At 47.3% G+C, this 16567-nt stretch overlaps 1 protein-coding gene across 2 annotated transcripts in view; it reads right to left on the bottom strand.

The window, feature by feature from the left end:
* The window catches only part of SHANK3 (SH3 and multiple ankyrin repeat domains 3), a 695549-nt gene that overhangs the window by 204160 nt on the left and 474822 nt on the right, over positions 1–16567 (bottom strand). For both annotated transcript variants that reach the window (XM_043500373.1, XM_043500369.1), the window contains exon 14: positions 7247–7360. In XM_043500373.1, coding sequence (XP_043356308.1) covers positions 7247–7360 — 114 coding nt within the window. The remainder of the gene's footprint in view (positions 1–7246; positions 7361–16567) is intronic.

Here is a 16567-nt window from a genome sequence, read left to right on the forward strand (position 1 = left end):
TGGGTTTGGCCCCATTACACATGACAAAACTCAAGAAACTCTGAAAAATATTGGTGCCATTACCTGTGAAAAGGATCTATTCCCCTCCTGGCTGGTGAAAGATGGTGAAGAACAACTACACCCATTACTAATGGAAACAGTCAATGCCTCCTTCAGAGCAAGGCTTCTATCAAACCCCTTCAAATGCGCAATAGTTCACCCTCTCCTCACGAAGCCTTGATCAGTCATTAAGCTCTCTCAAACGACCACCTGTCACTACCTTCCATTCCTGGGCAAAATAACTGAGAAAGTCATAATCACCAAGCTCCAGCAAGATGCGACATCAGCCACCATATTGGATGCCTCCCAATCAGGCTTCAGACCAGGGCACAGCACAGAGATGGCTCTAGCAGCACTAGAGACTACCCCCCTCATAAGGCCAGGGACAGGCAAGTGCTCCATGCACAGACTGCTGGGCCTCTCTGCAGCCTCTGACTCAGGAGGCTGCAAGGTACTGCTAACCCACCAACATGACACAGCCAGAATGAAGGGCCCAGCGAGCTCAGTAGAGTGACGGGCAAGCGCTCCTTGCCTGCAGAGGGGCCCATATTGTCTACTTCTCTCCAGTATCCACATGAGAACTGGGAGACAGTGAGCTGCCAACAGCATACCCATGACACTCAACTCTACATCATCTTCTTCACCGATGCAACGCGGCCATTACAGACACGTCCGAATTCTACAAGAAATCAGCTCTTGGAGAGAAAGCAGCTGGCTCAAGCTGAATGCAGGTAAAACTGAAGTGATGCTGGTTGGGAAGGAGAAAGTGCTCCAAAGAATTAGCTGGGACACTGTCCTCACCGTCCTTTGAAGTTGCACAGCCCCCACTTGTCTAAATGGTGTGAAGTGTTGGGGTCCTGTTTGACTCTTCACTAAGCTGGGAAACTGGGTAGCATCTGAACCTAAAACCCAGCTTCATTCACCTTCTGGGTGAAAGATTCCCCTTGCTAGGAAACTTGTCCCCTCCTCTCCAACAAGGAGTGGGCCACAGTAAAACATGCGTTTGTTACCTGGATCACCTGCCACTCATTGTGCATCTGAAACTGAATGTGAAGATGATGCACAGGCTCCAGCTGGCACAGAATGTGCCTGCCTGCCTCCTCCATGGCCTAGACCACCATGAGCACATCCAGCCTGTGCTCAAGTCCATCCACTGGGCTCCCCATCAGTTTCAAATGTGAGTTTAATGTCTTGGTTCTAATTTTCAAAGCAATTAATGGAACAAGCCCCAGACATATTTAAGATCAGCTGCCACACCAAAGATCTGTGAATGGCCACACCAAATTTCAATCTATGAGCCACCATAATGCTGCACTCCCCTGGGAAAACACAGGCACAAAGCGCAGGACAAAGCATCTGGCAGCTGGTACAGATCCAGAGATTCGGTGACCCCACAGTCTGACTCTCTTTTGGAAAAGCTGAAAAACCTTCTTCAAAAAGGCTTTTACATCATGGCAACAAAACTCACATTAGCACCCTCAATTTTACCGCTCAAATCCCAAACCAACCAATCCCCCCAGAGTCAGCCTAAAGCCCTCCAACCCAAAGTACATAGGGTTTTTTTAATAAAATAAAGTTACAAGCCCAACCCCAATCAGAGCCTTTACCCTGAAAAGGGAGGAGCATCAGAGGCCCCAGAAAGGCCTCTATGGACTTCGCTATTGCTATAGTGTTTATGTGGGAGGCACTTGGGTACTACAGTGTTGTGAGGCAGTATAAAACCCGGAGAGATGGGCAGCAGCAACACTGCATTATGCCAGGGGTGCGAGCTGTCACCCAGCCTTGTTTGCTGGTGATGGAACCAAAGGCTCAATAAAGTAGCCTTGCTCCATCCCGAGACTTTCAATGATAAACCAGCCAGGACAACCACAAACAATCACAACCACTGAGAGAGACAAGAGGAACAGCACAACAGACAGAGATCCACCCTGTCTCTGAGGGAAGCCACAAGACCATTCCCGTATAACAGGGAGGGGAAAAGCACTTTAGCCTTTCCTGGAGAAGACATCTTGGGGAGCAGGGATGATCTCTTGAAAAAATGGATCCTGCTTCCTGGGAAACCACCCACCTCTGTCACAGACTGAACCTGTTTGGGAGGTGGGTGGGGGAAGAGAAATGTGCTTGGTTAGATAGGAAAGGTGACTACTCAGTGTAGATGCAGGTTTGGGTTATGTTTTGTAGTGTAACCAGGTTTCCACCCCTCTCTCACCTCTACTTAACCCTCCAGTCTTTCTTAATAAAATGCACTTTTGTTTTGTTGTCAATGCTCACACGTGCTGTGTGTAATACAGCAGCAATGATTTCAGGTAAAACTGGGCTAAGCTGCTCCTTTGGGGGCAGAGGATGTGGATTTCTGTGAGGAACTAGTCTCAGGAGCTGGATCTCACAGGGAACAATTCAAAGGGACTCAGGTGCCCCTCTTAATAACCTGCAAGGCAAGGACAGGGCTGGCCTAGCCCAGAGAAGAGTGCCTGAGAGTTTGGTGCTTCTAAGGAGCTGGCACCCGGCCAGACACAGGCAAGGCTACCTTGCATGAGAGGCAGGGGGTAACTCACAGTCCAGGGCACCTGGATCATTTTCTAATAGACAGGCTCTGGCTCAAACAGGAGTTAATTTAGGGAAATCCTATGGCCTGTATTATACCATAGTCAGACTAGATTAATCACAAAGATCCTTGCTGGCCTGAGAATATACGATGCTGTGACTCTGTGCTATAATAAATCAGCAGGTAGAAAATAGCAGCATGACCAGAAATTGTTCTCACATAGCTGTGCAGCATGTGAGATTTATTACCTTTCAGAAAAGAGCCCCTGGACGTTAGCCATGCAAGTCTGCAGGGCACATTCCCCAAAAGTACAGAACCCTGGAAAGAGATGGACAGGAGCAACTTGTCAACAGTTCATTCTCACAATTTGTGCCCCGGGTAAGGTTTGAATTTACATTGATTGCATGGGTACAGCGCAGGTTCAATGACCACAGGTACTATGTCTGCCAGTCCCCTTCGTCATCTTGCTGTGCATGCACCTTTCAGTCTCAGCACACAACTGATTGCAAACCCCATTCTAGAGAGCTGAACTCTTCCTTTAATAACTTTGTGTTGCTTCCTCAAAGGGACAGTGGGTGCCATGCACTAGCTGAGGCAAGGGCTAAAGTGATGGACAAATCAGGGCCAGGGTTTGATCCTCAGATCTATGCAAAGAAGTTGTCAGATTTTGTAAAATACTGTTTTTCCCCCAGGGATCTATATCTTGGGAACTATTTGCTCAGATGAACCCAAATTTGGACCATTCACCCTCCCACGAATCACAGAACCTTTCAGGCCACTCTGAGTAAGCATGCTGAGTTTAGAGAACTTAGGAGAGGCATCCTTTAACCAGAAAGTCGTGCTCAACCATACAGTGGAGCCAGCACTGCCCTATAATCCTAACTGGGTATGCTGCCTCCAGAGTGCCCCCTTGTGGCCTGTGGTGGCTCTACAGCAGCCCTGCATCAGTTCCCCTTCTCAGGGCTCCTTAAGAGCTTCACACAGTCCAAGAAAGAAAAGGAGGACTTGTGGCACCTTAGAGACTAACAAATTTATTTGAGCATAAGCTTTCGTGAGCTACAGCTCACTTCATCGGATGCATGTAGCTCACGAAAGCTTATGCTCAAATAAATTTGTTAGTTTCTAAGGTGCCACAAGTACTCCTTTTCTTTTTTGCGAATACAGACTAACACGGCTGCTACTCTGAACACAGTCCAAGGTATTCAGAACTGATTCCCCCTGCTGGGTTGTTGTGACAATCAGTCTCTAACTTTGGCCTGCTTCAGAATTTACCATGGAAAGCAGGTCAAGTTATTTTCAATAAAAAGTGCTATAAACAGGTGCAAGACAACCAGACAAACTAAATTAGTTCATGTTGATAGAATTCAAGGATTGTATTGAACTCATGCTTGGTAAAAACAGAACAAGGCATGGGATCAGAAATTAATTAACCCAAAATTGGTGTGTTGGATATTGGGCCTAAATGGAAGACAAACTAATAAAGGAAGGGGCTATTCCACCCATCACTCCCTTTTGGGGTCTTAAAAGAACAAAAAGGACTATGGGGAAAAGAACACCTAGAAGAACCGATGGAGAGTACTGATGCAAGCTCCACCATCATGGATGTCCTCACCAACACCAACACCTTGTGTGGCCCTGGACTGTGTCAGAGGAATGTCCTGAGCAGCTTCCTGTCCCACAGAAAGGAACCCACATGACATCACCACCCCAGATGAATCCCAACCCCCACCGCAGAAAAAATGGGTTTGGACTTTGACAGCAGCAGCACCCATCTCAGCTAGCGTCTCTGTTCCCCACAAGGACAGTTAGCACCATATAAGAGACTGTCAAACCAGGGGTTTTCCCTTTTAAGACTCTCTCCAGCTAAAGTGAGAGAGTGGGATACAAATTCAGTGAGTGAATTTGTATCCCACAGGTGCTACAATACCTAATGGGGGTTGGACTAGATGACCTCCTGAGGTCCCTTCCAATCTTGATAGTCTATGATTCTATGATTAAAGGGGGCGGGATCAAGGGAGGCTGTTCCAATGAAAGTATTATCTAATACTTCACATTTCAAAGGCTCCCCTTTGCCTTTTCCACACCACCCCAGCCCTTCCGGCCGGAGTGCAACCCGGCTCTTCTCAGCAAGAGGAGCCTCTCTACTGGGAGCTCATCTGCATCAGGACCCTCCCTTCCCCAACTCGCACCCCTTTCCAGCCCTCTGGCTCTAGCTCTCCAGCATGGAGACATCAGTGGCTAAGTCCCTCCATCGTTGCTCTGCCTTCAGCCCTCTCTAGCCCTGAGAGATCAGCTGGCAAACCCCTCTTGCTGCTCTCCGGCCTTCACCTTTCCCCCAGGCAACAGCTACGAACTCAAGTGGAGCTGGCACTCCTGTAAGCTACTGCACAAAATGAATCAGCAACCGCTTTGCTATGCTCAGGCGTGCGGCACTGGCTAGTCCTAAGATGGGACATTTGAGGAAGAACAGGGGAAGGATGGTGGGAACGAGCCGCACACATACAGCTGCAGTATACGAGACTCGGAGCGAAGTGGCCTGCTCCTAGCTGAGCCAGGACAGCCCCTGGAGATGAAGACAGCCTGAAACAATGGTTCTGAGGCACACAAACTGCTCCGTTCATCTCACACCCCACCCCAGTGAGGGCACTTGCTAGCCGGTGCAATGCCCCAAGCAAGCCCATTCTCAGCTCTGTCTCAGTGCGCTTGGTGAACTTCCCACACAAAGCAGCAGGGCTCACGTGGAGAGGGGCTCCAACCCCTCAGAGTGTCAGCCTTCACCCTCTTGGGGCAGGGAGAGGGGCTTAGACAGCCTCAAGGGCAGGAATCCCCAGCTGACAAGAGGGGCAGGGAAAGGCCCCAGGAACACATGGCAATAGGAACAGAGGTCCCATGGGGCAGGTTCCCAGTCCTCAGCACACACACACACACACACACACACACACACACACGGGGAGAAGTGGGCCTGACATGGTCCCCACCATGCACCCTGCAACCCAGCCCCATATCATTCCTCCAGCGTCCCTCTGCCCACGCAACCCCATATCCCCCTCCCCGCAAAAATTCACGTCATTAGAATAGTTTCAGCACCTCCTGAATTTCCGCTCTACTCAGACTACACCCCCACACACACATTTGCTTGAGGCAGCGTGTAGCAACAGGTCCACTTTACATTTTCTGCCAAGGTTGGGTTTGAACTTGCAAAGCCCAACAGTAGCTTGCTTAAGTCCAGCCACAGCATGCTCCTAAGCCACTCAGGTCATGTGAAAGCTGGCTGGCCTGAAACTCTTGGCTAGTCTTTCTGCACGCATGTGTTGCAGTCTGGTGTGCGAGTGTTTAGCATGTGCTAACACAGAGAGCTAAACTCTTCCTTTAATAATGTTTCTACTTTGTTTCTCCCAAGAGGCTGTGGGAATCTTGCACTAGCTGGGACCAAAGTCAGGCAACTGAGATCAAACGAGGGAAAATCAGAGCCACAGTTTGAGCCCCTGGTGTGTGCAAACAACACTGGTAAAATCTGTCAACCTCCAGAACTGGTGCGGGGAGCTGTACCTCAGGAACCCTTTGCTCATGTGACCCCAAATTTGGATCACTCCCCCTACCCCATGCGGCATACCACATTCCAAGGCAATCTCAGTAAGCATGTGCATTTTAGCACAATTAGAAGAGTGACCCTTTGAACAGAAAGGCCTTCTCAGTCTGAACTCTAGCAGAGCTGATGCACCATACAAGCCTTGCAGGATGTTCATCAACAGTGCAGTCCACGGGCACTCGAGGACTCCACACCAGCGCCTGCCACGGCCCTCTGCACAGAGTCAGCAAGCTGCCTGTTTTACACAGCTGTTGGAAGGGTTCTGCCATGACCATACCTCCGTCCCAGAAGGCCCTGCCTACACATGGAACCTCTTTGGAGGATGAGATGAAACTTGTGTCTTTTTTCAGATGTATGGAAAGCACCAGATAGACTGGCCCCTTGCTAGCCACTCGTGCCATGCTAGGTGCTATTCCAGGAAGCCAGAGCTTCCTGAGGTGAGCAATTGCTCACTAAGCCAATGTCTGCACATGGCACCGTAAAAGGCACTTGGCAGGGGAAGCAAACCAGCTCTATGTCACTCAGCCGCTTTGCCTTCAGTGCGTCTTGTGTTCAAACGGTGTGAGGAAAGCATAAGATGCACATGGGAGTTGGCTTCCTACACAAACACAAGCTGAGACCTGATTAAGGGGACAGGAGCTCCTGTGAACCACAGGCTGTATCACACCAACAGCCACTGCTGAAAGCGCTACAGCCACTCATTTGGGGACATCTGAATCATCTCAAATTTGGCACCCAAAAAATCAGTGGTAGGATTTGAAGCCGTTGCCCTGTATGACTAAATAAGGCTCCCACAGGGTGGCAAGCACATAGGTCACAATACTGGAAGTGCTGCAGGTGGGAACTCTGGACTGGGAGCAGTAAGAGAATCAGTGACAAACTGACTAGACTGAAACTTCTGTTATTTTGTGGGTTTCAGTTTCTGGGCTGGGCAGAAGATGGGCAGCCTGAGAATTTTGTGTAAGTGGAAGTCAACAAGTCTGAATTGATGGGGGCTGGACACAGCTGCCTTGCAGAGGAAGCACTCAGCCCAGCATCTGAGACAGTTACTCTACCCGAGAAGGAAAGCTTACCTTGCCGTGGATCATATTGCCGCATCTGCACTTCCTCAACGCATTCTGCTGGGAACCAACCGGTCCGTCCTTTCACGGTTCCTTCCCAGAAGCCACCCTCACCAATACTGAGCACTACGGAAAGAGAAATGGACAGAGATCAGAACAGGGAGAGGAGCACTGCAGAGTACAGAATTATCATGTCCAAGTGCACCGTCTGTGGATGTGCACAACCTGGGAAAGAAGGAGCCACCTAAGAGCCCTCGGAAAGGGTTGTCTTTTGTCCTTTCAGCCGCCTAAGTTAGAAAGTGAGAGACATGGGGTGCGTGCAGCAAAACGCTTGGAGAGAGAGCCAGGAGCATCCACCCTGTTCACAGGAAGCACTGGAAGGGAAGCCAGGGTGTTTCAGACGTCCGAGACTTTTGGAAACAAGGTCTCAACATCATGAATGTGTTGACTTTTCAACTTCAGATGTCTCCTGCAAGGCAGGGAAGTACTGCCAGTATTTTGCAAACAGGGAAACCGAGGCATTGGGGGGACAGTGATTTTCCCAAAGCCAAACAGCAAGTCAGTATCAGAGCTGGAATTAGATCCCAGGAGTCTGGCACCCAGCCTCGTGCTCCCAGAACTAGAAAATGCTGAGTGCATTTTCCCTGCAGAAAGAGGCGATGATGTGAACTTGGGCTAGCTAACTCAGGTTAGAAGAGCAAGGAGAACAAAGCAACTCAGGTTTTACCTCAGGTTACAGCCTATACAGGAGCCTGGGGCTGAATTCAAGCTGCTAAAAGGAGTTCAGACCCGAGTGGCCTTGTCCTCGCTGCTCTTTTAACCTGAGTTAAGGTACAACTTAGATGTCTTATCTACTATCAGGGCACTTCAACATCAGTGGCAAAATCCTCCCAACCCATCAGGACTGACTAATAATCTTCCCTTCACAAGTCACCCAAGCCAGCAGGACAGGAAAACAGAGGAGCCTTGAAACAGTTCTGGAAGACTAGGCCAAGGGCAGAAGTGAATTCCAGAACCAAGGGTCCCTCGCTGGCATCTTGCCCGCAGCCCTTTCCTAACTAAACCAGGGCACTGGTCGGCTGACACCTCACTGATTCCCATGCATTACTGCAGCAGCAAAGGCCAAAATCATGAAAGGTTTATAGGTTGAATCCATCACCTTTCATGACCTCTAAAAGAGACTTGGGAGCCAGGGCAGATCGCAGAGCAGTGTCATGCTCCCCGTCAGAGGCTTTGCCAAGCATCCTGCACCAGCTGCAGAGTGCTCTGTGGGCACAGCCCCACAAAGGCCATGCCCAGCCTCAAGGTGAAACACCTGGATCGCTGTGGGGAAGCCCAAAATGCAACAGTGGTGGTCAGCAACTTTACAGCAAGCCCAGTTGGTATGAACTGCTCTCAGGCACTGCTGCTCTCAGAGCACTCAACAAGACCCGGAGGGCTAATCTGAGTAACAAAGGGCAGGCAAAAAGAGGGAGGTCCTAGAATCACCACCCCAGTCTCGCCCAGATGAAGCCCAAACCAGATCCCTCTCACCCAAACCACAGGCATTCAGATGATCCATCACCTTCACCATCCAGGCCCCAGCAAATGGAGCTGTAGGACTAGTTAGCAAGCCCACGTTGCCTTGGTGAGGCCAACCCTTAACTGCAGGCTGAGCCGGAGAAGTAAATGAACAGACCCTGCACTACCCCCAGGAACGAGGAAGTTGCCCGATATTGCCCCGGGTGAAAAATGGAGAAACAGACTCGTGGGGCACAGTGGACAGATCCGAGTCTGATCACTGGCAGGTGGAGCCAATGAGACATTAAGGAATAGATAATACTGATGTATTTCCACGCGGCATCATCTGAGCCACACAGGGTATCTACACTACAAAAAAGGTTTCAGAGTAGCAGCCGTGTTAGTCTGTATTCGCAAAAAGAAAATTTGTTAGTCTCTAAGGTGCCACTGGTACTCCTTTTCTTTTTACAAAAAAGGTGTGTTCTTAAGTCCGATTAGTTAACCTAGGTTAGCTACCTCAGGTTAAAATAGTAGCGAAGATATGTCAACATGGCTTTAATGAGGGTTTGCAGCTCGAGTTAAAGCCTGGTGGGGAGCCAGCAGTTGAATTCGAGCAGCTGGCTCACGTTAAAAGCCAAGCTGCCATGTCTTCTCTATTTTAACCTGAGTTAGCTAAAGTGGGTTAGCTAACCTGATTTAATACACAACTCTTTTTGCTGTGTCGACATAACCCTAGCCAGGGACTATCGCCTCCTTGCTCCATGGTGCAAGAACTCTGCATATGCCGCACAAAACTGCAATTGCCTTTCTAAATGCGCTATTTTTTATTACAGCACTTTCGGGTGGGCTGGGCATTTACAGAACAAACTCTCCCAAGTCTGACAGTCTGAGGGCTTATTGACATGCAAAGTTAAACCAAGTTACCTAACGGTATGCATTTAAAGTGCAGTACTTAGACTCAGACTTTAAGGCCAGAAGGAACCGTCATGATCTAGTCTGACCTCCTGCACATCGCATGCCACAGAACCGCACCCATCCACTCCTGTAATAGACCCCTCACCTCTGGCTGAGATAGTGAAGCCCTCAAATCTTGATTTAAAGACTTCAGGTTACATAAGAACATAGGAAAGGCCATACTGGGTCAGATCAAAGATCCATCTAGCCCAGTATCCTGTCTTCCGACAGTGGCCAATGCCAGGTGCCCCAGAGGGAATGAACAGAACAGGGAATCATCAAGTGATCCATCCCCTGTCGCTCATTCCCAGCTTCTGGCAAACAGAGGCTAGGGACACCATCCCTGCCCATCCTGACTAATGGCCATTGATGGACCTATCCTCCATCAATTTATCTAGTTCTTTTTTGAACCCTGTTATAGTCTTGGCCTCACAACATCCTCTGGCAAGGAGTTCCACAGGTTGACTGTGCATTGTGTGAAAAAATGCTTCCTTTTGTTGGTTTTAAACCTGCTGCCTATTAATTTCATGGGGTGACCCCTATTTCTTGTGTTATGAGAAGGAGTAAATAACACGTCCTTATTCACTTCTCCACACCAGTCATGATTTTATAGACCTCGATCATCTCCCTCCTTAGTCGCCTCTTTTCCATACTGAACACTCCCAGTCTTATTACTCTCTCCTCACACGGCAGCCGTTCCAGACCCCTCCTCATTTTTGTTGCCCTTCTCTGAACTTTTTCCAATTCCAATGTATCTTTTTTGAGATGGGGCGACCACATCTGCACGCAGTATTCAAGATGTGGGCGCACCATGGATTTCTATAGAGCCAACATGATATTTTCTGTCTTATTATCTATCCCTTTCCTTATGATTCCCAACATTCTGTTCACTTTATGACTGCTGCTGCACACTGATGGATGTTTTCCAAGAACTATCCACAATGACTTCAAGATCTCTCTCTTGAGTGGTAACAGCTAATTTAGACCCCATCATTTTATATACATAGTTAAGATTACGTTTTCCAATGTGTATTACCTTGTATTTGTAAACATTGAATTTCATCTGCCATTTTGTTGCCCAGTCACTCAGTTTTGTGAGATCCCTTTGTAGCTCTGTGCAGTCTGCTTTGGACTTAACTAGCTTAAATAGTTTTGTATCATTTGCAAATGTTGCCATCTCGCTTTTTGCCCTTTTTCCAGATAATTTATGAATATGCTGAATAGGACTAGGCCCACTACAGACCCCTGGGGGACACCACTATTTGCCTCTCTCCATTCTGAAAACTGATCATTTATTCTTACCCTTTGTTTCCTATCTTTTAATCAGGTTTCAGAGTAGCAGCCATGTTAGTCTGTATTCGCAAAAAGAAAAGGAGTACTTGTGGCAGCTTAGAGACTAACAAATTTATTTGAGCATAAGCTTTCGTGAGCTACAGCTCACTTTATTTGGCTTTTAATCAGTTACCAATCCATGAGACAATCTTCCCTCTTATCCCATGACAGCTTACTTTGCTTAAAGAGCCTTTGGTGAGGGACGTTGACAAAGGCTTTCTGAAAATCTAAATACACTATATTAACTAAAATAACGTGGAGTCCTTGTGGCACCTTAGAGACTAACCAATTTATTTGGGCACTGAATAGATATGCAGAGAGAGATGGCAATGGGGTTGTTGCAAGGATTGGTTCCTGGGTTAGTGTTTCTGTTGTGTGGTGTGTGGTTGCTGGTGAGTATTTGCTTCAGGTTGGAGGGCTGTCTGTAAGCAAGGACTGGCCTGTCTCCCAAGGTCTGTGAGAGTGAGGGATTGTCCCTGTAACAAAGCCCGTTGCCAACTCTGTCCGCATATCTATTCAAGGGATACCATCATAGGACCTAACCACATCAGCCACACTATCAGGGGCTCATTCACCTGCACATCTACCAATGTGATGTATGCCATCATGTGCCAGCTATGCCCCGCTGCCATGTACACTGGCCAAACTGGACAGTCTCTACGCAAAAGAATAAATGGACACAAATCACACACCAAGGACTGTAACATTCAAAAACCAGTAGGAGAGCACTTCAATCTCCCTGAACACTCAATAACAGACTTAAAAGTGGCCATTCTTCAACAAAAAAACTTCAAACAGACTTCAATGAGAAACTGCAGAACTGGAATAAATTTGCAAACTTGACACCATCAAATTAGGCCTGAATAAAGACGGAGTGGCTAGGTCACTACAAAAAGTAATTTTCCCTCTGTTGATATTCAGTCCTTCTTGTCAACTGTTAGGAATGGGCCACATCCACCCTGATTGAATTGGCCTCATTAGCACTGACCCCCAGCGAGGTAAGGCAACTCGCATCTTTTATGTGATGTATATTTATACCTGCCTACTGTATTTTTCATTTCATGCATCTGATACAGTGTGTTATAGCTCATGAAAGCTTATGCTCAAATCAATTGGTTAGTCTCTAAGGTGCCACAAGGACTCCTCACTGTTTTTGCTGATACAGACTAACATGGTTACCACTCTGAAACCAGCCACTATATTAACTGGATCTCCCTTGTCCACATGCTTGTTGCCACCCTCAAAGAATTCCAGTAGATTGGTGAGGCATGATTTTCCTTTAAAAAAAACCATGTTGATTCTTCCCCAACAAATTATGTTCATCTATGTCTCTGACAATTTTGTTCTTTACTATAGTTTCAACCAGTTCACCCGGTGCGGAAGTCAGGCTAACTGGCCTGCAATTACCAGGATAACCCCTGGAGCCCTTTTTAAAAATTGGTGTCACATTAGCTGTCCTCCAGTCATCTGGTACAGAAGCTGATTTAAATGATAGGTTACAGACTACAGTTAGTAGTTCTGCAATTTCAGATATGAGTTCCTTCAGAACTCCTGGGTGAGTATCATCATCTGGTCGTGATGACTTATTACTGTTTAATTTATCAATTTGTTCCAAAACCTCCTCTAATACACCTCAATCTGGGACAGTTCCTCAGATTTGTCACTTAAAAAGAATGGCTCAGGTTTGGGAATCTCCCTCATCCTCAGCTGAAAAGACTGATGTAAAGAATTCATTTAGTATCTCCACAATGGCCTTATCGCCCTTGAGTGTTCCTTTAGCATCTCAATCATCCTGTGTCCCCACTGGTTGTTTAGCAGACTTCCTGCTTCTAATGTACGTAAAAATAAATTTGCTATTACTTTGAGTCTTTGGCTAGATGTTCTTCAAATTCCTTTTCGGCCTTCCTAATTCTATTTTTATACTTCACTTGCGAGAGTTTATGCTCCTTTCCATTTTCCTCAGTAGGATTTAACTTCCACTTTTCAAAGGATACCTTTTTGCCTCTCACTGCTTCTTTTACTTTGTTGTTTAGCCACAGTGGCACTTTTTTGGTTCTCTATGTTTTTTAATTTGGGGTATACATTTAAATTAAGCCTCTATTATGTTGTCTAAAAAGTTTCCATGCAGCTTGCAGGGATTTCACTTTTGTCACTGTACCTTTTAATTTCTGTTTAACTAACTTCCTCATTTTGGTGTAGTTCCCCTTTATGAAATTAAATACTACCATGGCGGGCTGCTGTGGTGTTTTCCCCATCACAGGGATGTTAAAATTTATTATATTATGGTCACTATTAGCAAGCGGTCCAGCTATATGCACCTCTAGGACCAGATCCTGTGTTCCACTTAGAATTAAATCAAGAATTTAGGTTACAGAGAACCCCCCATGTACTCTAATTCAAACCAGCAAGTGACCCATGCCTGATGCTGCAGAGTGGTAAAGGCCAGTCTGACCTGGAAGAAAGTTCCTTCCTGACCCAAAATATGGTAGTGAGGCTCCTGAGCATGTGGGCAAGACCCACCAGCTAGACACCTGGGAAAGAATTCTCTGTAGTAACCTCTGAGCCCTCTCCATCTAGTGTCCCATCTCTGGCTATTGGAGATATTTGCTAATCAGAGTCACAGATGGAGCACATGCCATTGCAGTCAACTCTTCATTCCATCCCCTCCATAAACCTAATACGCTCAAGTCTTGAAGCCAGTTCGGCTTTTTGCCCCCATTGCTCCCCTTGGGATGCTGCTCCAGAATTTCATTCCTCTGGTTAGAAACCTTGGTCTAATTTCAACCCTAAACTTGTTAATGGCCAGTTTATACCCATTTCATCTTGTAACAACATCACCCCATAACTTAAAATGGCACCTCTCCCTCTGTGACATTCTATACCTTGGGGGAACGTACTGTAGCCCACATATTCCTCATTTTCATAAAATCATGATTTTACATATAAAGCATACCTTGTAAGGGATCGGGGAAAGGTTATGATCTGCTGAAAGTCATTCTCTGTCTATAAATGTGTATCGTTGATGCGTATGAAGTTATGAGAATTGTGTTGTATGGTGGTCACTAAAACATGCTGGAAGTTGGGGAATCAGCCAGATATTCGCTCCCTAGAAGCAACAGCAAGGAAAGTCACCAACGCCCAGGCTGGGTGTGAAACAGCCCATCAACAGCCATTGTCCAGCAATGGAGCTACAATGCAATGACTCACCTGCATGAGGCCACACCAGGGGAATTGCTGAACCTTGCCTGGACACTCAGCAATGGCCCCCAGACATGCCTGGACTTGTGTTTTCCAAGCACATGGACAGAGTATAAAACAGTCAGAGTGGACACATACTGGGCCCTTCTCCTGCCCCCACCTATGCTGCAAGCAACCAAGACCTATGCTGCAAGCATTCTTGAGCGGATCACTGCAGACTACATGGCTCTGGGAAGAAGGATAAAGGAGTTTGAGGTGCAAGTGGTATTCTCGTCCATACTCCCTGTGGAAAGAAAAGGCCCAGGAAGAGACCATTGAATCGTGGAAATCAACAAATGGCTATGCAGATGGTGTCGGAGAGAAGGCTTTGGATTCTTTGACCATGGGATGGTGTTCCAAGAAGGAGGAGTGCTAGGCAGAGACGGGCTCCACCTAATGAAGAGAGGGAAGAGCATCTTCGCAAGCAGGCTGGCTAACCTAGTGAGGAGGGCTTTAAAGTAGGTTCACCGGGGGAAGGAGAACAAAGCCCTGAGGTAAGTGGGAAGTGGGATAATGGGAGGAAGCACAAGCAGGAGAGCGCGAGAGGGGAGGAGTCCTACCTCATACTGAGAAAGCAAGACGATCAGGGAGTTATTTTAAGTGCCTATACACAAATGCAAGAAGCCTGGGAATCAAGCAGGGAGAACTGGAAGTCCTGGCACAGTCAAGGAATTAGGATGTGATTGGAATAACAGAGACTTGGTGGGATAACTCACATGACTGGAATACTGTCATGGATGGATATAAACTGTTCTGGAAGGACAGACAGGGGAGAAAAGGTGGGGGAGTTGCACTGTATGTAAGAGAGCAGTATGAGTGCTCAGAGCTCTGGTATGAAACTGCAGAAAAACCTGAGAGTCTCTAGATTAAGTTTAGACGTGTGAGCAACAAGGATGATGTCGTGGTGGGAGTCTGCTATAGACCACCAGACCAGGGGGAGGAGGTGGATAAGGCTTTCTTCCGGCAACTAACATAAATTACTAGATCACAGGCCCTGATTCTCATGGGGGACTTCAATCACCCCAGTATCTGCTGGGAGAGCAATACAGCGGTGCACAGACAATCCAGGAAGCTTTTGGAAAGTGTAGGGGACAATTTCCTGGTGCAAGTGCTGGAGGAACCAACTAGGGGCAGAGCTCTTCTTGACCTGCTGCTCACAAACTGGGAAGAATTAGTGGGGAAGCAAAAGTGGATGGGAACCTGGGAGGCAGTGACCATGAGATGGTCAGGATCCTGACACAAAAAAGAAAGGAGAGCAGCAGAATTTATTTAGAAAAGCTGGACGAGCACAAGTCCATAGGGCCAGATGCTCTGCATCCGAGAGTGCTAAAGGAGTTGACGGATGTGAGTGCAGAGCCATTGGACATTATCTTTGAAACCTTATGGTGAGCGGGGGAGGTCCCGGATGACTGGAAAAAGGCTAATGTAGTGCCCATCTTTAAAAAAGGGAAGGAGGTTCCGAGGAATTCCAGGCCAGTCAGCCACACCTCAGTCCCTGGAAAAAATCATGAAGTAGATCCTCAAGGAATCAATTCTGAAGCACTTAGGGGAGAGGAAAGTGATCAGGAACAGTCAGCATGGATTCACCAAAGGGCAAGTCATGCCTGACTAATCTAATTGCCTTCTATGACAAGATAACTGGCTCTGTGGATGAGGGGAAAGCCGTGGATGTGTTATTCCTTGACTTTAGCAAAGCTTTTGATACGGTCTCCCACAGTATTCCTGCCAGAGAGTTAAAGTAGTATGGGCTGGAAGAATGGACTATAAGGTGGATAGAAAGCTGGCTAGATCATTGGGCTCAATGGGTAGTGATCAATGGCTCCATGTCTAGTTGGCAGCCAGTATCAAGCAGAGTGCCCCAAAGGTCGGTCCTGGGGCCGGTTTTGTTCAATATCTTCATTAATGATCTGGAAGACAGTGTGGATTGCACCCTCAGCAAGTTTGCAGATGACACTAAACTGGGAGGAGTGGTAGATACACTGAAGGGTAGGGATAGGATACAGAGGGACCTAGACAATTTAGAGGATTGGGCCAAAGGAAACCTGATAAGGTTCAACAAGGACAAGTGCAGAGTCCTGAACTTAGGACGGAAGAATCCCATGCACCGCTACAGACTAGGGACCAAATGGTTAGGCAGCAGTTCTGCAGAAAAGGACCTAAAGGGGTTACAGTGGACGAGAAGCTGGCTATGAGTCAACAGAGTGCCCTTGTTGCCAAGAAGGCTAACAGCACTTTGGCCTGTATAAGTAGGGGCAGATTGAGGGACGTGATTGTTCCCCTCTATTCGACATTGGTAAGTCCTCATCTGGA

This window comes from Dermochelys coriacea, chromosome 1 (genome assembly GCF_009764565.3).
Source record: "Dermochelys coriacea isolate rDerCor1 chromosome 1, rDerCor1.pri.v4, whole genome shotgun sequence".
NCBI lineage: Eukaryota > Metazoa > Chordata > Testudines > Dermochelyidae > Dermochelys > Dermochelys coriacea.